At 49.8% G+C, this 24,706-nt stretch overlaps 1 protein-coding gene across 1 annotated transcript; it reads left to right on the top strand.

The window, feature by feature from the left end:
* Nucleotides 1-18: 18 nt before the first annotated feature.
* On the top strand, nucleotides 19-20,007 carry LOC149328590 (uncharacterized). The gene is made up of 6 exons (XM_089559033.1): nucleotides 19-440; nucleotides 1,443-2,296; nucleotides 6,072-6,428; nucleotides 8,075-9,039; nucleotides 10,030-10,380; nucleotides 19,585-20,007. The coding sequence occupies exons 1-6, from the start codon at nucleotides 19-21 to the stop codon at nucleotides 20,005-20,007; spliced, it is 3,372 nt and encodes a 1,123-aa protein (XP_089415159.1).
* The last annotated feature ends 4,699 nt before the right edge of the window (nucleotides 20,008-24,706 follow it).

Genomic DNA, 24,706 nt, shown 5'->3' with positions numbered 1-24,706 from the left:
CACGCCCTCGTCTACACGATGGAGGGTGACGAGCAGAAGGACGTGGGAGGCAGCCTTAAACGCAAGACGTCTTCGCTCGGGAAGGTCAGGAACAAGAAGCAGTCCTTGGTTAGCACGGACACCCCTCGGCCCTCTACAGTGCCCGCAGCAGAGGTGCAAGGCATTGGCTGTTCTCTGCAGAAGTCGAATCTGACCGACGGCACCGATGCCAACTTGCTTCCGATGGCAAGTGCGGTTGCCGCGGTTGCCGAGCCCTCGAAGACGTCCTCATCTCGCCTCTCCGCACGAAATGAGAAGCGACGTAAGCAGGGCTCGAAGATCTCATCTTCGTCCTCGTCATCCTCTGCGTCGAGCCAGCGGTCGATAAAAGGAGCCACCTCAGATCTAAATAAGACGACTGCCCAGCCTACGGAACGCAAAGGAAGCCACGACCCAACAAGGTGAGCGACGTAATGGTCCTGTGAGCCAGATAAATTCAGAGCAGGTTTCTGAGGTAGAAGGCGGCTTCTCGCCTGTCTAGCTTTGCCGCGAAAAAGCGCTTTGCGAACGCTGATGTTCGAAAGTATCGCATGAACGTTTCTACAGTCAAATACAACCTAAGTCTGCAGTGAAGCTCCGGCCCTATTCAGGACCATCGCACAGGATTCCCCATGACAAAAAAGTAGTGCTGCCTAAACAAGAATTTAATCACAAGAAATAAAATTATAAGCTCTTAAATTTTCATACCTGGCTTCTTCTATAAAACGAAACTTAAAAAAAAGCTGATTGCGTTTACTGTTGCGAATGGCTAGCGGAGTAGTACAGGAGGCCGCGGACCGTGGCTATAGTGTTTATAAGTGTTGTTTTTTTTAGTTCTATCTGTGTATTATTGAATTTGTGTTCGAATAATTATTTGCGACATTCCCATTCGTAATGCGCGGGTGTATTCAGTATCATGCGCGGGGAGGGGGGTGGGGGCTCCATTGGTTTTCCTTTTTTGTTTGATGGCTCCACTGACTACACAGGTGGCCAAATTTGTCCATAACATTTACTTTACCTGTGTTCTAACCAACTTCACATTTTTTCGTCCAAAACTGTGCTGTCAGCTTTGTGCCCATTAGATGTCATTCAAGTGCTGCGATAGTGAGAATGGGACATTTTAGAGTGTAGCCCCTGATGCCGTTAAAACCCCACGGAATCTCGAACGGAATGTGCAAGTACTACTTCAAACGTCAGGTTACCAAGTCGTTTTCTAATACACGGCACCACTTTCTAACATTAGCAACGGTTCAGTCAAATGCTCACATAAGCTGTGCTTTATTCCCCGCGTATAGATTGCACGGAAACGATGGGTCGAACAAGCTGTCAGGCGCCTTAAGGCACATTTGTCACGGAGCCCTGCATTCTTTGCGTTCTACGAACAAAGCGCCTAAAGGAATAAACTGTTCTGTCGCCCATTGCAGGCGCAAGGATTCACATGAAGTCGCTGTTGATGGCCGCTCCGAGAGCAGACCGACGAAGGCTGTATCTGTCGCCGAAGCGCTTGGGGTCTCGTCGAGCTCTCAAGAGCGTCAGACGTCTTCGGTGATCGGCGCCTCCAGCTCACCGTTGGCGCAGTTGGCATGCATCGCTGCCCCAGGGGTGTTTCTCAGGCCAGGTGGGGTTAATAAGTCGCAGCACGACAAGACGATCACTGCAACGACAAGCGATTCTTCGCCCACTCAAACAGAACAAGGTTCATCCTCCGGTGGGCCGGCTGGTGCATTGACATCTAAGGATAAAGGCACAGATGAGAGGGATATAGAAAGTAAGGACACCAAGAAGGCGATCGGTGCCTCAACCAGCTACAGTGGCCAACCGGGTTCTTCACCCGACGCGCCGGCAGGTGTTTCTGCTGTGGCTGAGTACCAGTACCAGATCCCTGGCGAGACGCCGCTTGACTGCAAGACTACCAATGCAACGGCATTAGTGGGAGTCATCTCCGTGGACTCGCGAGCCTCCACGTCGCCAACGCCAAAGAATAACGACGGCTCTCTGCTCAAAGAGGGGCAGGCTGCAGCACAAACAGCGCATTGTGAACAGCCCAGCAAGGAGGAGCCGTTAATTCCGCCAACAGTTCAGCCGATCGCGCCACAGGCACTGCCTCTGCAGCCGGAGGGACTTGAAGCCAGTGGCGGCCGCGAAAAGCAGAAAAGCGACCACAAGCATGAAAGGGCTCACGACAGGAAGTACACTTCCGGTGCTGGCACCGAAGCACAAGCTGAGGACGCTCAACGAAAAACCGGCCTTGGCTCAACGGCCAACTGGTCCTTCTATCGTGAGTTCACACGGCCTTTCTCGGGGTGTGCTTATTTGCAAACAACAGGGTAAATGCGCTGATTCATTTGTGAAACTACGAGCCATTTACCTCGACAGACAGGGTGACATGATCAGGCTACTGTCTCAGATATAGGATGCCAAATGCGCCCAATTCAGTGCATTTTTAGAATAGAGGCACTCGAGGCCCTACTAGCAGTTTCTACGGAAGACTTCTACAACATACTTCCAGTTAGCACTAAAAAGAGAGACTTCTTACGCACAGCCGAATAACTTTACTGCAGTGTCCTGCCGTTCTTAACGCGTGCGATAGCGTTAGGGAGCTCGTGTCACAGAAAATCCGGCTTTATGATCAGCGTCGTTGACCTTGACCGAAAAATCCAGAAAAAAATCTCAAAGAAGCAACCTAAAAGGCGCTCCTTCTGTCTGCTTATCTTGCTGTGATTGTTCCTTCGAGCCATTAAAAAAATTCATCATGAACCAACTAGCCCAACAGCAAGTACTTCTGCAACCTAGGAGGCATGTGGTTCATATGACATTGTGGCGTAATCACAACCTGCCCACTGGACTAACGAACTGCTAACCGTGGCAGGTGGCAGGCAAATTAATGATTGGTCGCGAGAGGTTGAGGGGAAGAGCAACCTCGGTCGCACAAATCCCGCCGGCGGCAGCACTCGTCACCGCAGGGCAGTAGCATATCGCTAAACTACATCACCACTGCGCCTGGAGTGGTGTAAGAACTCCCAAGGAGCTGTGAATGTTGAGTAGAAAAGGACAAATCACGCATATATTCGCATTAACACAGCTATCCTGTCATGTCCTTAAGGCGGAGCTTGAGAGTCCGCTCGAATATTTTTTGTGATGATTATATATAGGAATTCTCTTAATATAACCGATGCCAACCTGCGCCTTGGAATTTGGTATGTCGGGTCCAAACTGGAATATCGTTTTCTGTGGATCTTTTTACTGTGCAAGAAGCATTGATGCCTTGAGGCGAAAATACTTGCCTGTGTCTGTGCGTGGCCACCGCGTAAAAACGCCGGCGCCTGCACCAAGCGGAACGCGAGATCCGTTCCCGAATAGAGGCTTTAGGGAGACTGGTGCAGTGACGCCTCCAAGTGAGCAGAGAGTGTGGAGAGAGGGAATGCGGCCCCGAAAGCGATTGCGCATCATCAGCGGGTTAACTTTTGCTCGCCAAGTATGGCGAAATTTGAATGCAACAGATGTAAAAGCAATAAAAGTCACTAGCGAGCTATAAAGCTAGCCATTATAAAGGGAAGTTCAAGTGCAGAAAATGTACAGTACAAAAGTATTAGCCAGCCGTAAAAAGGCAGCCAAACTAATGCAAAATTAGTTCATGCAACGTTCCGGCAATGGTACATGCGGCGAAAGAGAAAACCCTCGTTGAAAATGATAATCCCAAAAGCTGGTTTCCAATAATCGAACCACGTTATAACGCAATGTATTATGACAAAATAACGGATATAATGAAAGAATGGTAATTCCCCTTGGAAGCTAGGTCCGCACGAACTATAACGAAGCTACCGCTATAACGACATAAAAGTTGGGACCCTTCAACTATATTATGACGAGGTTCGTCTGTATTCCGTTGTCTACCACCTCCTTCGGGTTTCTCCACTCACTGGAACACGGACACTGGTCAGCAAGGAAGAGGCTATTAAAGGTGCACTCAAGACAACGTCTTCGGAGGTTTGTTCGCAGTAAAGTCAAGAAGTTTGACTCTGCGACACAGTTGTCTCTTCTAAGTTTAACACTAAAAATTCAACACTTTGAAAATTTGAAGTTTGGCCCCCTTTTTTCCCTGCTACTCTAATCCAAACTCGGGACGCCGGATATGGCGCCGCCCCGGTGGCTCAGTGGTTATGGCGCTCGGCTGCTGACCCGAAAGACGCGGGATTGATCCCGGCCGCGGTTGTTGAATTTATTTGGAGGAGAAATTCTAGAGGCCCGTGTACTGTGCGATGTCAGTGCCCGTTAAAGAATCCCAGGTTCTCGAAATTACCGGACCCCTTCACTACGGCGTCTCTCATAGCCTGAGCCGGTTTGTGACGTTAAACCCCATAAACCGAACCAAACCGGATATGGCATCTACGCAATTGGCAACATTTTGAGCACAGCAGGAATAGATTTTTGTGTCGTCTACCCTTCACAAGCAAAATAGGACTGGATGTCATCGCTTTCGCTTGTGTAAACTGCGCCAGCATACGGGCCTTTATTTGCTTCGTCGTACGCAGTGGACACTTAGTGTAGAGATAAGGCAGAAAGGTGGGATTCTTGAATACATAAACATTGGCAGAGGCTTAGCTTAGTTAAGCCCGGTAGGTTGCGAAAGCAAACGGGGCGTTGGCCAAAACACCTTATATATACACATCGACACGTAATATTCTATCAGAGAGAGGAAGGGAAGGAGAGACAGCAGCAGCGGCGTGGTTACCCTGGGACTGCGGCGACGAGCCGATGTGGTCTCCAGTTTTCTCTCCGCTTGGTGTGACGTAACCACAGCGAGCGCCTCCTCGCGGCAGCGGCGCGCAGCACAGGTGCGCGGCGCGGCGTGGTTACCCTGGGACCGCACCGACGAACCGAGCTGGTCTCCAGTTTTTCCTCCGCTCGGTGTGACGTCACTACGGGGGTCGTCTAAACGTCAAACGTGGTTCCCGCCGGGACCACGCCGACGGCTCAATACCTAGCGTAGTATTGCTTTCGCAATAAAACAAAGCTTAAGGGGACGCTTCAGTGTGGTTAGCCAACTTTCCAACACGAATATTTGTCTTCGTCCCGGTGAGGGGGAGTAGGGTGTGATGTGCCAAGGGCGTTAAGTTGGGGAGCATGAACTTGATAATCTTGTCCAGGCCGGATGGGTGTAAAAGGACTGACCGGAGGATTAACTACAGTGAAAAAAATAAGACAGCCCAGCAGAGTGAAGTCCGAGGGGTGAGGGGAGGGGAGAGGGGCGTATAACGAACGTTGTTTTGAAAGCCTGTGTCCAGACATGAGAAGCAGCGATCGAGGGCATGGTCACCTGGTATGGATGACCTGGAAAAGTTGGATAAAGCAACTGAGGAGCACTGCGAATAAAAATATGGAAAATTAATCGCAGCACGGAACCTTCGGTTCTTTATAACCGGCGTTTTGGTGCACTTAACACAGTCTTTAAAAAGGCTCTCTTTAATTCAAACCTCGGATTATTCGAACAAATTTTCACATTTATAATTCCTAGGTTTTACGGATTCCACTCTATTAGCTACGCTTTCAATGTGAGCAGCTCTTACGTGCTGTAGCATCCGCATGTGCAGCATTCATGAGGAAAAATTTGGAATATTCCGATATTGCAACCTACTGATATGGGGATATTGAAGGTAATGTTGCATTTTTTGACGCGTAGCAAAATATGCCTTTTAAAGTTTTTCCGTCGCTCGCATAGAGCATTTAAGACTGCCATAGAAAACCAATCGCGAAGATTTTGACAAAAGCAAACACGTTAAAAGCAAAAAAATGCAAGCCTGCTCATGGGAGACTTGCCGATATATTGATTGTTGTAGTGAAACCTTGCAGTATATGAAAAAATGGCGTTCATAAACGCTTTCCCTGTTGAAAATTGCCTATACTCCACAATAACTGGGTATGTTTCAATTGATTTAGGCGAACTTGATTTGTTCAGTCACCCGCTAGTGCAACGTGTTTTGCGAATGCAATAAGGAGTGCAGTTTCAGTTGACAGTTCTTGCCGATGGCTTCTGCGTCCCTGCAACACCGCAGCCCTGAACGTCACGTTCGTGACCGAAATGGAAAGCCGCGACGAGCGACTCCTGTTCGGGGCCGTGGTGGCCGCGATCGCAGTCATATTCTCGCTACTAATCGCGGGTCTCGTCCTGCTGCTCTACACCAAGCGCGTAACTTCGCCGCTGGCCTGCGTCACCGCTGAGTGCTTGGCGGCCCGTGACTACCTGGTGGGCCTCCTCAACACGAGCAAGGACGCGTGCAGCGACTTCTACGGTTACGTGTGCGACTCGTGGCTGGCGCGGGGACCGGACGGCGGCAGCTTCCACGGTGACAGCGTCACTGTGTCACTCGCAAGAATCAACGCATCACTCTGGAGCCAGGAAGGCGAGGAAGGTACGGAAGGCTGTGCGGAAATACCGGGGTACAATGGAAAGTCTTTCGATTTAGCTGTCGTCGTCCTTCTCGTGTAGAATGGTACGGTAAAACAGCGCTGACGGACGGGACGGAAAAAGATGAGACAAACACATGCGCTGAACTAACAACCAAATGGTTCATTGCGAAAGGGGGGTGCAATATAAAGCATAGAAGGGAAAACTGTGGTGTAAACATGACAAGGCATACATTCCGGATATCATCAATGATCAAGAAAAGCGATCTCCTGTGGGAATAGAGCCACCGATGGTTGGCTTACACATGAGTTGCCTAATGTGTGAATGTGAAAGGCCTCCGATATCAGGCGTGAGGTGTGATCTTTATACTTAGCGATGATAGTGGTTTATTCTAAAAACGCTTCATATTTGTCGCAATCTGCGAAATGAATGACCATGTTATTTCGGCGTGACTTGTTTTCTATGTCTTTCGCGTGTTCGCGTAGCCGATCATTGACGCACCGTCCGGTCAACATGAACCAACCAGTCCGACTCAGCCCTCTCCTCGTGTAGCCCTCGCTTACCACGCAGTCACAGTAACTAGCTTGAGATGATGTCGAAAGTGGAAATTGGTGCCAAAAATTCGTGAATACATGTTATAACTTATGCCACTAATTTCCGAGCTTGCATTTAGATTTACCAAACTACAGGGCGTTGTAATTTCAGTGTCTGGCAATGCATGCAAGCCGGAAGCTACTAAATGGGTTTTGTTCTCGGTATCATCAGCAAAATGGTCAATTGGGGACAGGAAAGGGTTGATTGGAGAGATACGGTAGAGGCCCATGCCTAGCAGTGGGCATAGTGGTGCTGATGATGATGGTGAGGGAATTCTGGTAACGATGATGATGACGATGCAGGAAACTGTTTCGCTTAAACGCTTTGTCGAATCATGCTAGTTTTTATTTTTCTAATGCCCATTCCTTAGTTCGTCTTATACAGAATTTCATCAACTAATGATTAATCTAATTTCTTATGCATGGACGTTACTGGTAATGTTGAATGAAATTGCTCCTAATGTGGGAAATGCTGCGTTTTTCTTTCAAGGTGTTTCTCTTTTAGTCCGCAGTTTTGATGTTGTTTCATGGTCATATAACAGTAACGCAGTAGTTTGCTGTTTGAACGACGGCTGTACAGCAGAGCTTTTAAGGTATAGTAGGTTGAGCACTGTCGTCATATTACCTCAGACAACTGAGTTTTTTGTTTTCGGTATAACAGCTTCGCCACCGTGGTCACATGGCCTTTTGGCCCCAAGAAAGTGTCAGTCGTGTGGGCATTGCCACAGAAAGTACATAGTCAGACTGCTGGGTGCTATGCAGAAGGCGCAACATTTAGTCATGAGATGGGGATTGTCCTGGGAATAGACACTCCAGAAATCTCCCAATAGTTGCGGTACAATCATCAGCCATCGGTGTTAATTCTCCGTCTGCGGGGACAGCGAAATCTTGATTTTATTGGTTTGAGACGTGCCTTTGTCGTGAAAATAAAGTTCCAACTGGCCCAATCACAAGCATCCTCTTTTACAGCGTAAAACGCTCTCAATAGTGTAAACTGGTTTACATTTCTTCACTCGTTTTCATTTACACACACTTCTTCTTGGCACTTCTGACGCAGATGAATCGGAAGACACCCGCATGGTGCGTCGCGTCTATCGGCAGTGCCACCAATACGTTTCCGATAGGCCGACCACTGCCTCGCTCAAGGGATCTCTGCAGACTGCTCGGAAGCAGTTGAACTGGACCAAAATGGCCGCCTGTCGTGACTACCGTGAACTTGTAACGCTCCTGGTACAGATGTCGCTGCTGGCTGGACTCCACTCAGTCATGATCCTAGAAATCCTCAGTGAGGATGGCCGCGCTGTCTTGCGAGTTTCCCGCGGGAGGTCGCTGCACCAGAAGCTCATGAGCACTAGCAATCACCGCGCAAACCTGGAGACAATTTTTCGAAGCGTAATGGAAGACGAGGTGAAAGACCTGCCCAAGATCCTCGAGATAGACGCACTCGCTGAGCGCGATCTAGACGTTGCTGATTCCACAGGGACAGAGCCAAGCGAAGAAGCGCATGGACTACTCGAGGAGTTTCTCGACGGTCTTGTTCCTGGAGTAAAGGCAACCGACTGGCTAGCGGCAGTTAATGATGTACTCATGCCATTGGATACTTACACCATGCGGCTTTCAGACCTTGCCCTGGCGTCTGGTATAGATAATATCCGAAATGTGTTCAAGAACATTACCGCGGAAAGCGGTATTGCTGACATCTCCTTGTACCTAGCGTCCCATTTGGACGCCGAGGTGTTGGCTGTCCAACTGTCCAGAAGCCAGGTGTCGTCAGACCGCACGAAGACCGCACATTTCTGCTTAGAGCTGGTGCAGAGGTCCCATGCATTCCTGTGGCCGCAGCTCGCTACCAGGCTTCTGAAGTCAGGCAAAAGGCAAGAAGTGCTCGAGACGATGTACAGCCAACTTCAAGAAGCGTCTAAAGGCTCCATCATGTTCATGTGGCTGCCCAAGGAAATGCGCCCATACGCTGAAGAAAAGGTGACAAAAGTTGTGCTGTCGGTCGTTTCTGAAGACATGTCGGTGAGTGCTACGTTTCGTTGCTCCGTGAAAGGCATGCTTCGTATTCGTCAAGGGTAGAGCTCCAGAGAGTAGGTTTGCGACAGTGAAGCTGCACTAATATTTTACTGTTTTCTATCGTCTCATATGGCCCAAATTTAATAGTGTCGGCATTATGGAATAATTTGATACGCGCATCCTTTTTGATGCTACTCTTAGGTAGCCCCCATTTCGACCATGGTCGTGAGCTCCAGCTTCAAGCCGGGAGTGGCAACAACAGATATCGATAGGAAATTCTTGTTTTCAAAATATATATTCGTGCGCACAAGTACCCTTCGCAGTGGTTCTGAGTCTCTGGAGTAAGGCTGCTGAGTCGAAGGTCGCGGTGTTGAATCTTCGCCGCGCCGGCCTTATTTCGGTGGAGGCGAAATGTAAACAGACTTCCGTGTGCATTGCGATGTAAGTGCATGTTTAGGATCAACAGGTGGTCAAAATTAATACGGAGGCGTACACTGCATGTCATGTCTGTCAGAACCCAAGACCAGGTTTGGGATGTTAAGCCCTTTTACACCATGCCGTCGCGTGCATATGCATATAGTAATCTCTGAAATTGTTTAACAAATTAGACGTGGTCGGGGTGCGCATCTTAGAGGGGAGCAAAAGCTTCACCAACTGTTGTGTAACGTGACTTTGTCGCCATTTCAATGCACCCATCGCAGAATATATTTTATAGTTACGGGGGTTTGACGTCCCGAAGCGAGTCAGGCTATGAGGTCGCCGTAGATAAGGGTTCCGGGTATTTCGACCATCTGGGGTTCTTTAAGGTCTACTGACATCGCATTGTACACGGGCGTCTGGAAATTCGCGACCATCGAAATTAGATCACCGCGGCCAAGATCTAACCCGCGTATTTCGGGTCATCACCTGAACGCCATAACTGCCGCGCCGGCGCTGAGGCCGTCGCAGAATAAATACGCAGCTAGGTCAATACTCACCGCGTCCTCAATACCGCAGCTGAAGCCAGCGTGGATGGATGAGGAACACCCGGCTGTCTTCGGCAGCATCAGCGAGAGTGAGGGGAACTTTGTCGAGTTCTACCTCAAGGTACTGCGAGTGACACACGAAAGGCGCCTGCGAAGTCCACCAACGCTCGCCTCCTCCGTCATCTCGCGGCTTGAGCGGCACAGCGAGTTGGTGTACTCTGGGACAACGCAGTCCGTGGTTGTGCCCACAGTGTACCAGAGCTCGCCGTACCTGTACGCGACGGGCGTACCGACCTACTTCAACTACGCCACCGTTGGGGCAATGTTGGCGTCGAGCATCGTCGACGTCGTCGGCCCGGCGCTCTTCTCTCCGGCAGGGACGGTAACGCACCATTGCTTGCCTAAAAAGGGCTCAGAAAATGAACTTAAGTTCCGGCGTGAATCGCAGAATCAGAAGCCTAAGCAAGGGAAGGGAGAGAGAGAGAGAAATAAGTTTATTTCACCAAGGAATTTGGGCCCACAGGCAACTGGCTCCACGCACGACCCCACTGCACTGTACGATCATGAGTATAGTGCATGCGTATAGTATATTACTACACGATCATGATCATCCCGACCCCACGGCACTAAACGCTCACGAGTTCATGTACTTCCGCGACGTGGGCAGCCCGGTCAGTGGCGTTCTTCTGTCTGGATGGGTCCGTCGAGCGCAATAGGCCTCTGATATATTTGTCGATGCTCGTAGCGTGTCCCACCAGGCATCGGGTCCAGGAGCACCGCCGCAGTGCCGAAGGAGGAAGGAACGTGGGCCGGAGACGGGGAGTAGGGGAAGTGAAGGAAAAACTGTATTCACATATTTACATTATTTACATAGAGCGGGACTGAGAATGGCTCTCAGTGGAAGGGCAACGTCTTCGTCAACCGTAGTCGACTGGAGCTAGCAGGCTTCTCTCGGCCACACTCACGGCCGAGTTAAATATCGTTCGGTTTCCCCAGATCCCTGGCTGGGGAATAATGGTCGACGAGCACTGTCCAATCGGATGGACCGAAGGGGACCTTCTTGTTACCACCCACGGCTGGGCAGGTGCGGGTTTTTCCACTCTCACGCAGCTGGTTGATGAGAGGAGGAGATGCCGACTCATCCAGCGCTGCGGGATAGGAATCTCCCGAAGTCCTCCAGCAGGTGTATAAACTTGCTTCCCCGCCGAATGCCCAGAACGCGAGTCGGGGCCACGGAATTCTTCAATTATCCGCCAGCGTGACCGGCGCCGGCCCGTCGCCTCCTCTGTGGTCGCTCGGACAATACCTCCGGCATAGGAATCTCGCTGGGGTCATTGCTGACAATGGCCCCTGGCATTCTTGCTACCCTAATCCGCTGAGCCTCGGAGGGGCATTCCAAGCATCCCACTTCCCATGGTCGTCGCGAGGTTGTCGACCTTGGTGATTGTTCACGGTAGCTGCCTGATCGGGCCCACGTGGTCTGAGTGGACACTGGTGTGACGGGAACACACAGAGTTAAGGGGGGGGGGGGGTAGAAACACAACAGCACGTCCGCCGCCCGAAGAGGTCTCGTAGTGGTTGCAGCCAACGCTGCTGCGCGCAGAGACCTGGAGTTGTGTCCGTTCGGCTTTTGGTCACAGCTGGGCCCAAAGGTTCTTCTTGCTTCGTTGACAACTGTAACGGTCTCAAACAGCAAGGTACACAGCCCAACAAGCAGAAAGCGCCAAACCGACTTCAAGAACTGCCAAGCTGTTTTCGGTCAACAAAACCTCTTTAGAGAAAATGAGCTGTAGCGTGAAATTTACGTCCTCCTCCGAAAGTTGACATGTTTGACCAAACCAGAATACCCAGAGCTTGTTTAGTCAAAAGGGAGGAAAATTTTCTAAAATTTTGGGGGGGTGCCGTAGCACGGTTTTTGTCACAGAAAGCCACCGCCCGTGAGAGCACAAAGGGAAGGTGGAGCTGCTGAACACACATACAAAACAGACAAAAATGATTCCCGCTAAAGCAAAAAACAAAATACAAATTTGCATAGCGGATTAACGACCGGGGAGTCAGGAAAGGGCATTACACGGGAAAGCTTTTATCTCTTACGTTTCTGCAACGCAAGTGAACTGAGTTCCGCAATGCCAAGCTCCAAAATTTCGCTCTCATTTCGCATAGGAGAGTGTAATAAACAAAAGACAAACAAGCATTAAACTCAATATAAGATTATGCGTCATATCCGCCCCTTGCGCGGCCGCGGTCCGACAGCTGCTTTAGCAGATGAGACATTACATAATGCTAGGAATTTCAACTTGCATTTCTGTACAGGAGAGTTAAATGAACAAAAGAGACAAGCATTCAACTCAAAACGGGATTATTCCTCGAATCCGCTTGCAAACGGCGTTGCAATCAGAGGAATTTACTGCTTCCTATTCTTCAGCCGCCCCCTGCGCGGCCGCGGTCCGATAGCTACTCTAGCAGGTGCAAAATTACACAAGTCTAGGAACTTCAGCTTGGGACCCTTAACTGTTCTTCGTCCAAGTCCCGCGGTTCTGAAGTTTAGCTGACGCTCAGAAAGCAGAATGCGAGAAGGGAACGAACGAGTGCGAATGCCGTGCCAGCGTATCCGTCTCTCTCGGATTGGGTTCGCGCGTTGCGTTCTCTTGGCTTGTGTTCCCACGGGGCGGGTGCGAACTCTTGAGCACCGAGGTGCCAAATTGGGGCGGCTACGCGGTTCGGATTTTAGTCGAGCAGTCAACAAGAGCCGCACTTTCCCCTTAATTAACTCTTCCCGTTTGGCCACCTCTTTACGCTGCCGCTCCGTGGAAACCCTCGCTGTTGGTTTGCGGGGCGCGTCACTAGCCATCGCGGAACCGTCACAGGTTAAGTCGTCGGCGTTCGCCTCATTGTCAGTTGGTGATCCAGCCTGCTCTGGCTCACTACCGTGAGAGTTTATGAGGGTTACAGGGCCACGTTTGCCCTCTTCACCCGCGTGCTCTGCTGGCGCTGCGAATACTGGAGTCTTCGAACTGGTGAGGACCTGCGCAGCGTTATCTCCAAGACTAAGGCCCTTTTCTTTGGGCAGCATATCCAAGCGATTTGAGAAAATCGAGGGATGCTGCATAGGCAGGTCTTGGGAGACGGCTGCCTCGGTCAGACGCAGCTCGAGCGGGCTCTCGATCGCGACGCGGGCAGTAAGTTGGTCGTGTTGGATACCTTTCCTATCTTTATACTGGTGGTACAGCAGGCCAGGACGGAGCTGGAAAGGTATGTTCTTCCGCGACACACCTATGTCACTTTGGTGACTCAAATTTCGTAGAGTCTGGTCTTTCTCTTGCTCAGCGGTGAACGTTTCTCTGTCCACACGAAGGAGTTCGAGAAAGCCATCTGAGTGGGGCAACACTAGATTCGTATTCAATTCCTCACCTAGCCCCAGCTCATCACATGCGCCTGCTTCGGAAGACTCACTATAGCCTGCACTACTGTCGGTACTCTTTACCGCTGTGCTAGAGGTGAGTAACTCCTGGGCTGGCTCGTCATTAGGTAGCGCGGAGCCGTCACGGGTAAAGTCGCCGGCGTTCGCCTCATCGCCAGTTTGCAATAAAGCCTGCTCTAGCTCATCACCGTGAGAATTTACAGGCTTCGGGCTTACAGGTTCAGGTTTGCCCTCTTCAACCACGTGCTCTGCTGGCGCCGCGACCTCACGAGCCTTCGAAATGGTAAGGACCTTCGCAGCGTTATCTCCAAAACAAAGGCCTTTTTCTTGGAGCAGCATATCCAAGCGATTAGAGAAAATCGAGGGATGCTGCTTAGGCAGGTTTTGGGAGACGGCTGCACCGGTCAGACGCACCTCGAGCGGGCTCTCGATCGCGACGCTGGCAATGGGCAAAGACACGCTGATTTCAGTGGAGCATAACTCATTTTCGGGTGTTTGGTCGCGAGCGGCTGTCGTTCCCTGATCGTTGAACTGATCATTGTTTCGAGGCAGCGCTGAGGCGCATTCCTCGCTTACAATAGAACTTGCAGTTGCCACTTTCAGCGCGCGACTGCTTTCTGGAGGACTGCCTTTTTGCGCTGCGCCTACGCCTATCTGGGTTGCAAGGAAAATCTGCGCGGCATCGCGCTTTTCATCTAACGCCGCGCTCTGGCTTGGAGCGCCACAGTCGCTGTCAGGTGGCAGACAACGACGCTCTGTGCCGCAGATTATCACATCAATTTCCCGACTGTCACTGTTCTTCTGAGCAACTACAATGTGCGTAGCTGACCAAGCGGGGCTCTTTGGCTGGTCGCTGACGCACTGATGGGGGCGCTGCTCGCTGCTATCACTTCGGATTTTAGACTCGGTCTGTACACGAATTCTGAAGTGTCGGAAGAGGGCACTTTTCGCTTTGTCGTAGTTTCTGGCATCCTCATCGGACAGTCGCGCTAATACGGCGCTGACATCGCAAGGAAGGATGGCCAGCAACATCATTGACCATTCGCCCTGATCTAGTTCCTCTTCCGCACATATCTGTTCAAAACTCGCGAGGAACGTTCTGAAGCTCTCGCCTCTCTGAAAAGTCCGCAACCGATCTCGGGCCCTTTTCCGTCTGAGAAATTGAGTCGTACGTATGAGCTCCTGCTGCTCTCGTTTACGTAGTTTCTCGAGCTCAGCGCGTCTCTTACGGCATTGCTCCTGCCATTCTATTTCAACCCTCTCGGCCTTCTCCTTGCGCTCTTTTTCAATCCTGTCAGCCTCCTTCTTAGCGGCTTCCTTGCGGTAAAGGCGTTCTTTTTCAACCCTGTCGGACTCCTCCTTGCGTTCCTTTTCAACCCTGTCGGCCTCCTTCTTAGCGGCTTCCTTGTGGTAAAGGCGTTCTTTTTCAACCCTGTCGGACTCCTCCTTGCGCTCTCTTTCAACCCTGTCGGCCTCCTCCTTAGCGTTCCTGATTCCCTCCTGAATGACTTCCCAGGTCTCCAAAATTTTGTCTCCCTCCTTAGCACCACATTCCTTAATAGCCTCAATCAGCTGCGGCTTTCTGTGACTTTTCCTGGCCTCAATACCCAGTTTTTCACACAGCAACATCAACTCTGGCTTCTTTAGCTTGCTCAAATCCATGGCAATTCTCGGACGAGGACTTTCAAAAATAAGCTGCTACGTGAAATGCTTAAGCGAGCACGTGCAGAAAAACAATCTACAGGTAGTGATAAATTTCCAGAGTTATCAAGCCTGGCAGATTCTTAAAGAAAGTCAAGCGCTCACCACTGCTGAAGCCAGGACCAAGCGTGGAAGATCCCGCCGCTGCCAACCAGTTGATATATTTGTCGATGCTAGAAGCGTGTCCCACCAGGCATCGCGTCCAGGAGCACCGCCGCAGTGCCGAAGGAGGAAGGAAACGTGGGCCGGAGACGGGGAGTAGGGGAAGTGAAGGAAAAACTGTATTCACATATTTACAATATTTACAAGAGCGGGACTGAGAATGGCTCTCAGTGGAAGGGCAACGTCTTCGTCAACCGTAGTCGACTGGAGCTAGCAGGCTTCTCTCGGCCACACTCACGGCCGAGTTAAATATCGTTCGGTTTCCCCAGATCCCTGGCTGGGGAATAATGGTCGACGAGCACTGTCCAATCGGATGGACCGAAGGGGACCTTCTTGTTACCACCCACGGCTGGGCAGGTGCGGGTTTTTCCACTCTCACGCAGCTGGTTGATGAGAGGAGGAGATGCCGACTCATCCAGCGCTGCGGGATAGGAATCTCCCGAAGTCCTCCAGCAGGTGAATAAACTTGCTTCCCCGCCGAATGCCCAGAACGCGAGTCGGGGCCACGGAATTCTTCAATTATCCGCCAGCGTGACCGGCGCCGGCCCGTCGCCTCCTCTGTGGTCGCTCGGACAATACCTCCGGCATAGGAATCTCGCTGGGGTCATTGCTGACAATGGCCCCTGTCATTCTTGCTACCCTAATCCGCTGAGGCTCGGAGGGGCATTCCAAGCATCCCACTTCCCATGGTCGTCGCGAGGTTGTCGACCTTGGTGATTGTTCACGGTAGCTGCCTGATCGGGCCCACGTGGTCCGAGTGGACACAGGTGTGACGGGAACACACAGAGTTAAGGGGGGGGGTAGAAACACAACACCTCCCATTCCTCCTAGGTGACCAGGAGCGTCGGGCCCCGCGGGAAGGGTCCGCCGGCTATTCAAGAAGACTGAGTTGGGGCAACAGAGGGGGTATTTCATTATAATGCTAAGAGATGTATTGCTATGGCATTAGTGCAACGGGGCAGTTCTCGCATTAGATAACCATAACGAGCAAAGGGTTTTCGTCACGCTTGCAATACTAGACGCATTGGTCGGCTAGTATACGCGTTGGCAAAGGTATGAAGTGTCGCGGTGGATGACATTAGGTAGCTTTCGCAGATATTGTGGCCTAAGCTTGCGCAGTGGAGTTAGAGGGTGTTATGTGAACGACGCTTTTGTCTTGCAATGGGCGTAGTTGACCTGGAGCTGCTCCTGCTGATAAGTTGGTTTAAGCGTTTAAGTAGCGACTCGTACGATGAACGAGCCAACATTACCCAGCGGGAACAAACACGCGTCTTGCGCAGGAATAAGTGCCTCCGAAAACTCTTTTCTGACAAATGAAATTATTTTCACTGGGTAACATAACCCATAGCACCAAATGATTGTGATTTGTAGCCGTATGGTTGCGAATGGGTGGATGCAGATGAGTAATTATTTTCTTATTACAAATCTACTAAGTCTCCGGTGGATTCCCCTAAACATGGCACCAACACCTTTATCACTTTGCATTACTGATCAGTTCTCTCTCGCTCTACGAATGCTAGCAATCCTGGTTACATCAGTTGGTAGGACTGCTTCGGTGAAGCGGTGGTCCCATGTTGGAACCTCAGACCAAGAAGAATTTTCATAATCTGCGAAAGTTTCAGTGGAATCTCTGTAGCTTTTCTTTGCGACAAGATGGCTGCGCTTGGGCTGAATGTAGTGGGCAACTGCTTCCTTATTATTATTATTATTACCATGCTCAGAATCCATATGTAAACGTCTTCTCTGAATGCATGGTTTTCTTGCAGGAGTGCGTCTCAAGGCTTGATAAATGGGGATAGCTTGGCGCAGATATGCTAAACTCCAGGAGTGTGCCAATATTCAGAAATATCGAATACTTCATCAAATATCCTCATATGCAATTATTCGAACGAATCAAAGGGTGTATGTTCGAAATTATTCGAAACGGTTCGGATATGTCCAAGTTTTGAAATTCATTTCGATAAAACCTACCGTATTTCATGCCGCTTACCATGCTGCCGTATTCAGCGTGGGAGGGAAGGTTCAACGCCGTGGCGCGGCCAATTCGCGTGGCGGTGTTCATAATCCCCATGCTTGCCCTCAGAGGTTGACGATGACGTGTGGCCCAGGCATGCTCACCAAGCCCGGCCTTTATGCTTGACCTCGGAGTCCATGCCTCATACATAGTTCTCGGCCATGTCATACTCTGGGATGTGGCGCTAGTTTATTACTTTGCGTTATCAACAGACAAAGGTGCTTTTCCTATTCGTATAACAGGGAAATGATAAAGTTAATACACTTCGCGGCGCGACCCCCGAAATGAAGATCACTTTTGCGTCTTCTAATAGGTATAGCAGTAACCGCGAAATAATCACTTCGCTATTTCTCACGATTCTTAATGAATATTGGCAAAAATATTTGATACGCATTCGATTCTCTCAGTACTCGATTCACGTTCGATTCGATATTTATCCAAGCTATTTTTATTCGGTTTGGTTTGGGAAAAGTACCATTTGCACACCCCTACTAAACTGCCTTTCTTGAAGGAGGTACCGCGTGTTTGGCATTACTAAGCGTTTCTGAAATATATAATTGAATCTTCTCTGGCTCTCAATAGGTGCAACCTATGCCGGCACTGCATAAGCTATTAAGGTGTAACCGCTGTTATTAAGGGTACCCTGGGATGTGGCGCCAGTTTATTACCTTCCGTTATCAACCGCAAAAGGTGCTTTTCTTATTCGTATAACATGGAAATGATAAAGTTAATACACTTACTTCGCGGCGCGACCCCCGAAAGAACACCTACGTAATTACTACGTTGCACAGGTAAAACCTCATTTAAGAAAGTTATGAGCAGGCTTGGAATATTTCGTTAAAACAGGACAATCATAAATTCAAGAAAGGCGTTTTTCGCTCCTTAAAAATCTCGAACCTTAAGCGACCGATACAGAACATTGTGCAGAACGGCGGCGGCTCAGAGTTTCGACTTGGGCAGTGCGCACAGTGTTCTGCCGCCGATGAAGCTCGCCTAGAGCTAACGCCCAGTGCGCTCTTCTCTACTCTTCACGCTGCCGCCGTTCCCTCCTTCTTCGCTTTCCTCCTTTGACTCCCTTCTATATCGCCGTCTTTCGTTTTCGGCTGCATCCTGTGTTTGCTCTCTGGTTGTCTAGGTTAGGGCGAGACATACCGCTCAACTGAGGAACCGAGCGCCTAGGGCTGCGCTGCAAATCAGGTTAAATGTGTAACCAATTGTATAATGTAGCGTATAATATGACTTTTGCTTGGTAGCTTTAATGCGCCATAATACCTTACGTACTAATATACACCAGTATAACCTCAGTGCTTATACATTTAACACGTTGTAAATTAATACCTTTTGAGTCTCCATTGTAATTCATTGTATACTTAATACCCAAGTAACTACTACGTTGTACAGTTAGGACCCCATTTAAGAAAGTGATGAACAGGCTAGAATTATTTCGTTAAATTAGGAAATTCATAAATTCAAGAAAGGCATTTTTAGGTCCTCCAAGATCTAAACCTATGACGCTGTGACACCCAAAGCTACCGCGGCATCGTACTCTAGCGCATGTACCAGTCGTTCGTGACACCGACAAAACAAAACACATCTGAGTGTCCTGGAGAGAACTACGAATTTATTTTGCCGCGAAGAAAACTGTGGTCTTCAGCTCCGTGCGCTTCACCAGCAGTGGCTGTACAAACTTAACATATCCCGCAAGCACTTACACTACACCCTCGGTTCCCTCGTGGACCCGAGGAAACCGCAAAATGGTTGGTGGCGTCCGTCACCGCACTGGGAGTGGGCACGAGAGCTTCGGCGTCTTCGGCATCGTTCACATGTTCCGACTCCTCTTGTGCACCGCGAACCGCTGGATACATTCGCAATCTAGGGCCTCTGCTGTGTCCTCGCCTGCGGCGGCGTCGCCTGCCACACGCTACCGCGTTGCACTCTCTAGGCTACTAGGTGTCCCTGTAATTTTTGCTCGTACTCTACCAACAAGCAGCGTGACATTTTCAGCGAAATAAATAAAAAAATGCCTTTTTTCACTGATATAATCCTGGAAAAAGTTCGTTAGATCGAGTGTGGTGGCCAGGTTAGTTTCGTTAGTTTGCGTTGATGAGGACATTGAACCCTATGGGTGCCTACCAGGGAAGGAAAATTTCTTCGTTACATCATGAAGTTCTTAAAATGGGGTTTCGTTAGATAGAGTTTTAATTGTGTGTGTTGTTCTACCTTAATTTACATGCATATTACAAGCCTAAAAAACTTCCGCCCGGCTATGCACGATTTCCTACTTTCAGGCGCACCGCAGACTCAGCGACGTCTGGTGGACGCCAGAAGCGATCAACCAATACAACGGGACCGCCATGTGCCTTCAGCGGCTGCTCTACCGTCTGGGCCTGCGGCGCCACCTGAGCGGCAGTGCCGAGCACCAGCAGCGCGACATGTTCCTCCGCGTCCAGGGACTGCGGCTGGCGTACGACGGCCTAGTGGCCAGCTTCGGCTCCGCGGCTGCCGCCCACGGGTTCCGGCAGCTCTGGGCCGAGGCGCAGGCCGCCTTCTTCGCCCGCTTCTGCCTGCTTTCGTGCGACGCCGACCAGACGCCGAGACCACTGTCACCCCGCGCCAACTGCCTCTTGCCCCTCCACAACATGCCCGAGTTCGGCGCTGTGTTCGACTGCGTCACCCGGGAGGACTTCATCACGCACCAGTGCGTACCTTAGCAGCAGTGCTTGCCGCTGCTGCACGACAAGACGAGTCTTAAACCGCACTCCTGACTTATGATGTGAACTTCGATTTTTTACCGAAATTGTCTGCCGTATCAAAGCATTAGCGACACTTTTTTCAGCGACCTCACCCTACCGGACGACTGCACAGATCATCCTTGAATTGCGCCAAATAATCTGAGCACGTATTTTAGACGACTTGGAGGTATCGGCTGAGGCCGAGCAATTTCCATTCGCTGTGAGACAAAAATGTCTTTGAAGAGGCAATTTTTTTGCTCAATTTGATACTTTGATTTTAACTACTCATTTTGAATTTTGATTTGATTTTTTTGTGATATAATGCAATTTTTTTCATCTGCTATTAGCGACAACTGTCGGGCATGATGTACTGCAAGCAAATGACTCACAGAATATTTGGCTTCCCCTCATGCTCATGTACAGCCTGAAGCAAATGTGAAATTTCATCAACAGGGGATGGCTTCTTTGTATACATTCCCTTTGTTTCTAAATGAGTCTGCCGTTTTGCATCGCGCAAGAGAATTACATATAATATTTCAAGCACGCTGTAGGACTTCACGCGCAACAGTTCAATCCCAAGTACTAGGACGCTGTTGCATCCGATCCTGTGCGCACCTAAGGGTATTTCGAACGCAATAATTATGCTTTTGTGTTAAATGCGTGCTTATTTTTGCTTCATTCTTGTGCAATTGTGTGACGTGTGTGGTGTGACGTTGCGAAAAGCTTTTGGTTCTCGAGAAGCTTCTCAGTGCGTGCTACTGAGAGACTGGGAGGCTGGTTGTTAATTTGACCCAAGTGCATTGCATGAGTGCGTGACACAAACGCCCTTTTATTCGAGGGCGACTTTGTTTTGGGGCCGGTGGTTTGGGATTGCTGCAATTTCCAGCCATGATTGCACGCTTCCAGCGCGGCAATATGCAGTCTATAAATGAATATCGACTTTATTTGTTTTGAAGCGAGGCTTTATAGCGACACACTTCTCATTAGGGCGGAATTTTTGAAGTGTAACAACGGCTAGAATTGACATCTGCATGAGTTGTGTCGACGGGTGCCATAAACACTCTGCGACTCTAAGTGAAATGCAGTCGCTTTTCATGTTTTCTCTTCTAATAAAATACTGGTTAATAAAAGAGAGGGGCATAAGGGCACTGCCTCCAGGTGTCTGTGCACTGAGATTAATACTATATTAGTCAAACCGGGTGGCCACTGCTGTTTGGGGACTTTAGCAATGGCTACTTATCGCATACCATGCTTCATGGCGAGCAGTGAGCACAGGCCGGAGCAAGTGCCACGGTTGAAGCCGGTGTTCCGAAGAAAAAAGGTGATCTGTTGGTTACCGTCACAACTGGCTGGCTTGGATGCCCTTGCGAAGTAACATGACCAGTTTCATTTAGCTTGTTGGAATGCTTAATCATGATATTAGAAGCGTTACTCCAACCTTTATTTTCAATGTTTTAGACACTTTAGGTAATAAGCTCAGGACAAGATATTCACATTTGACCAAAACAAAACAAAATTTGTGATTTTGGTGCTACCTGGATAACTACTTCAAAATTCCTCTCTGGGAGACCCCAAACTTGCCCGAAATTATAACTTGACGGTAGAAATATTTGGAGAGACAAAGGGGGTGTTTCATGTGCCTAAGGTCTGTCGTCTGTCTTCGATGTCGCTTGGCGCTTCATTACACTACGAGGTCGTAAGCAGAATATAGTGTCATGCACGCACACTATGGCCTAGAAGATCAGCGGCGCATTGCAAGGCGATGCGCTAATGATGGCAAATCGAGAAGAGCCCTCCACTAGCGGGGTGCGAAGCGGTAGGAGTGAACATCGTCGCATCGCATCCAGATGCTGAACTGTGCCGGCGCGGATGCTGACCACTCCGAAGCCTGCGTCGCGTCTTCGAAAGACGACACGAGGCGTCGTCACCTGCTTGCGAAACTTCATAAGCTGGGAAATGTGTTGCGGCTTGGAAGGGGCATGTAATGCGAAGGGAATATAACCAATGGTATTTAAGGGCAATACACTGGATTCCAAGAGAAGGCAAGCGTAGCAGGATGCGGCGTTAAGTTGAGTAGGCGGATGAGATGAAGTTTGCAGGGAAAGGATGGACGCAGGTGGCGCAGGACACGGCTAATTAATGTTGATGATGCTGAAAAGTATCGCATTCCCGCCCACGCAACATGCGGATGTGTGCTTTTTTATACTTTTCTTTTGCTGTGTAGCGCTGCTTCGTCTACCTCTCGCTACACAGCGTGCTAGTAGAATGTTAGTGCCGCTTTCAATTTGTTTCAAGCGCGTTACTCTGCTGTTGCACTCTTATTAAACAGCCGGGCAAGGGTTCGGTTATATATCGCTTTTAGTAGTATTATTAATTGGGCTTTTTCTTTTGTTAATCATCCTAATTTAGCGTGTGTTTGTCACTTCTGATCGACTAAACCCACCGTTCCTCCCACTCGTGTGTAATGTCCATTACGGTGAGAGTAGACAGCACCGCCGTATGCTAAACACGGTAACTACCCTAACTGCGATCGTGCAGAAAATGTCACCAGGAGAGCCCTTGGTTTTACGGCTCATGGGTGATGTGCGTCAATAGGCGAAAAATTTTCAATATCAGTGGCTAGCGGGAGAAACGCTCCTACCGCCCACGGTGGCTTCAGAGTGGACTGTAAACACAATTAAGCCTAAATGCGAGTACAAAGGTTTGTTTTGGTTTATGAGGGTTTAACGTCGCAAAGAAACTCAGCCTATGAGGGACGCGGCAGTGAAGGGCTCCGGAATTTTGACCACCTGGGGTTCTTTAACGTGCACTGTTATCGCACAGTACACCGGCCTCTAGAGTTTCGCGTGCATCGGAATTCGGCCGCCGCGGCCTGGATCGAACCCGCGTCTTTCGGGTCAGCAGCTGAGCGCCGTAACCACTGAGCACCGCGGCGGGGCCGAGTGAAAAGGTAGTAAGCTGTCCTGTACTGCACTCCCGTTTAGTGGCAGGGAATGCTACTCAAGTATCGGAGCAGATTCCGATCACTAAATAGATTAAATGCTTACACTTGGCAACCGAGCTATAGTTACTTGACGCTGTTTGCGTAGGGAGGAAAGCTTTAAACGCGTCACCGGAGCACCTGAAGTTAGCAAATGGTGAAGGCTGAAATCTCGGTTAAAATACCTGCAAGTGCTAGAACAGCACGTGTCTTGAAGTAGGGATTGGTTTCCGTTGCCAACCTTAAGTATTCGGCATTTTTAGGAATGGAAACCTACCCGAGGGCTTCGGCCGCATACCCTGCCCTTAAAAGGAGCGCGCTGGAGGACCGCTTACTCCCTTTCTATTCCCTTTGTCTTTAAAGTGCACGAGGTGACAAGGACGGAGAGGGGTTACAACTGCCTCGTGGGGCCATGAAGGGACGGCAGTTAGCAGGTTACAAATAGCCGCCTCGACGTACTAGACAGATATCAGTTGCTAACACCACCTTACCCAGTTGCGTAAGGCGGCGCCGTTTATATGGCACTGCGCGGTATATCGCAAGCCGATCACGGCTTTGCAGGGCTGCTTTCAAAAGCTCAACCTGCTGGTTGACTTTATCATATGCCGCGGATTTCACGCCCTATTTGCGTTAAAGGTATCTACTTCGCAGTAGAAAAAAATGAAAAAACGCACCTCGTACGTGACGCAGGTTTCACGTAACGCATTTGACGACGACCAATTAACTTTTAAACCCTACCGCCGTCCAACTGCTTTACACCCTCTGATATCAGCACAGCGCTGTGCGTTATGTGCTGCCTCCTGGAGACTAAAGCAGACGTCCACGACACGGCGCAGGCAAGGCTCATGATGTAATCGCTTACGTATGTTTTTACCGTCTTTGCCAAAAGTAACCGAGCAGCCGCGACGGCAGCGGGCTCTGAGCCGAGCGGCGGCGCTCCGGTCCCAGGCGCAGGCCGCTTCTCCCCGGCTGCGAGAGTAAACTGGGTGACGTAAGCCTGCGCTCTCGCCATCCTTCCTTGCACAATAAGGAGTAAGCTTTGTATGTGGGGCGAGCAGTTTTGTGCCTTTGGAGTGCTGTCATGCTGAGAGAGGGTGCAGGCGTACATCAGCCAGCTTAAACTCGCAGCCGGGGAGCAGCGGCCAGCGCCGATGATAGCAGCCCCGTCGCTTGGCTAAATGCCCGCTTCTCGGTTACTTTTGGGAAAGACGGTACATCTCCTAAAGATGAAGAGGAATACTGCGAGCAGAGGTTAGTGGGGAGAAACCTTATTGCCTTGAGGTATAGAAAAGCGCAAAAAGAAAATAGTTCCTTGCAATGCCTACGCTTGTAATGTGGATTCAGCAAATGTAAAAAAAATGTGCCATCAATCGGAATGATGCAGATTAAATTCCGTGACATTCTTCTTTCAGTAGCCAATCTATTCCATTTATGGTTCTAAATAGGATTTCAGTCGATTTTCTTCGACGACTCGACATAGATCAGTTCTTATTCCATTTCAATGCAGACTACGCAAAATGTTGCACACTGGTAGAACGCGACGAGTCTCATACTATCATCGGCGCAGTTGGGCAGCGGTTAAGCGATGGGCTACTACACTCACAGGTGGTGGTTTCAAACACAGCCACTGGTGGGGACTTGTGAGACCCAGGTTCCTTTTCCCGAGGAATTCGAAAAGGAATAGCTCCCGCACGGTCT

Source organism: Amblyomma mixtum, chromosome 9, assembly GCF_055824585.1.
Source record: "Amblyomma mixtum isolate Tamu chromosome 9, ASM5582458v1, whole genome shotgun sequence".
In the NCBI taxonomy this organism is placed as follows: domain Eukaryota; kingdom Metazoa; phylum Arthropoda; class Arachnida; order Ixodida; family Ixodidae; genus Amblyomma; species Amblyomma mixtum.
The sequence above is the reverse complement of the archived record's forward strand: the minus strand, read 5'-3'. Positions and strand labels throughout refer to the sequence as shown.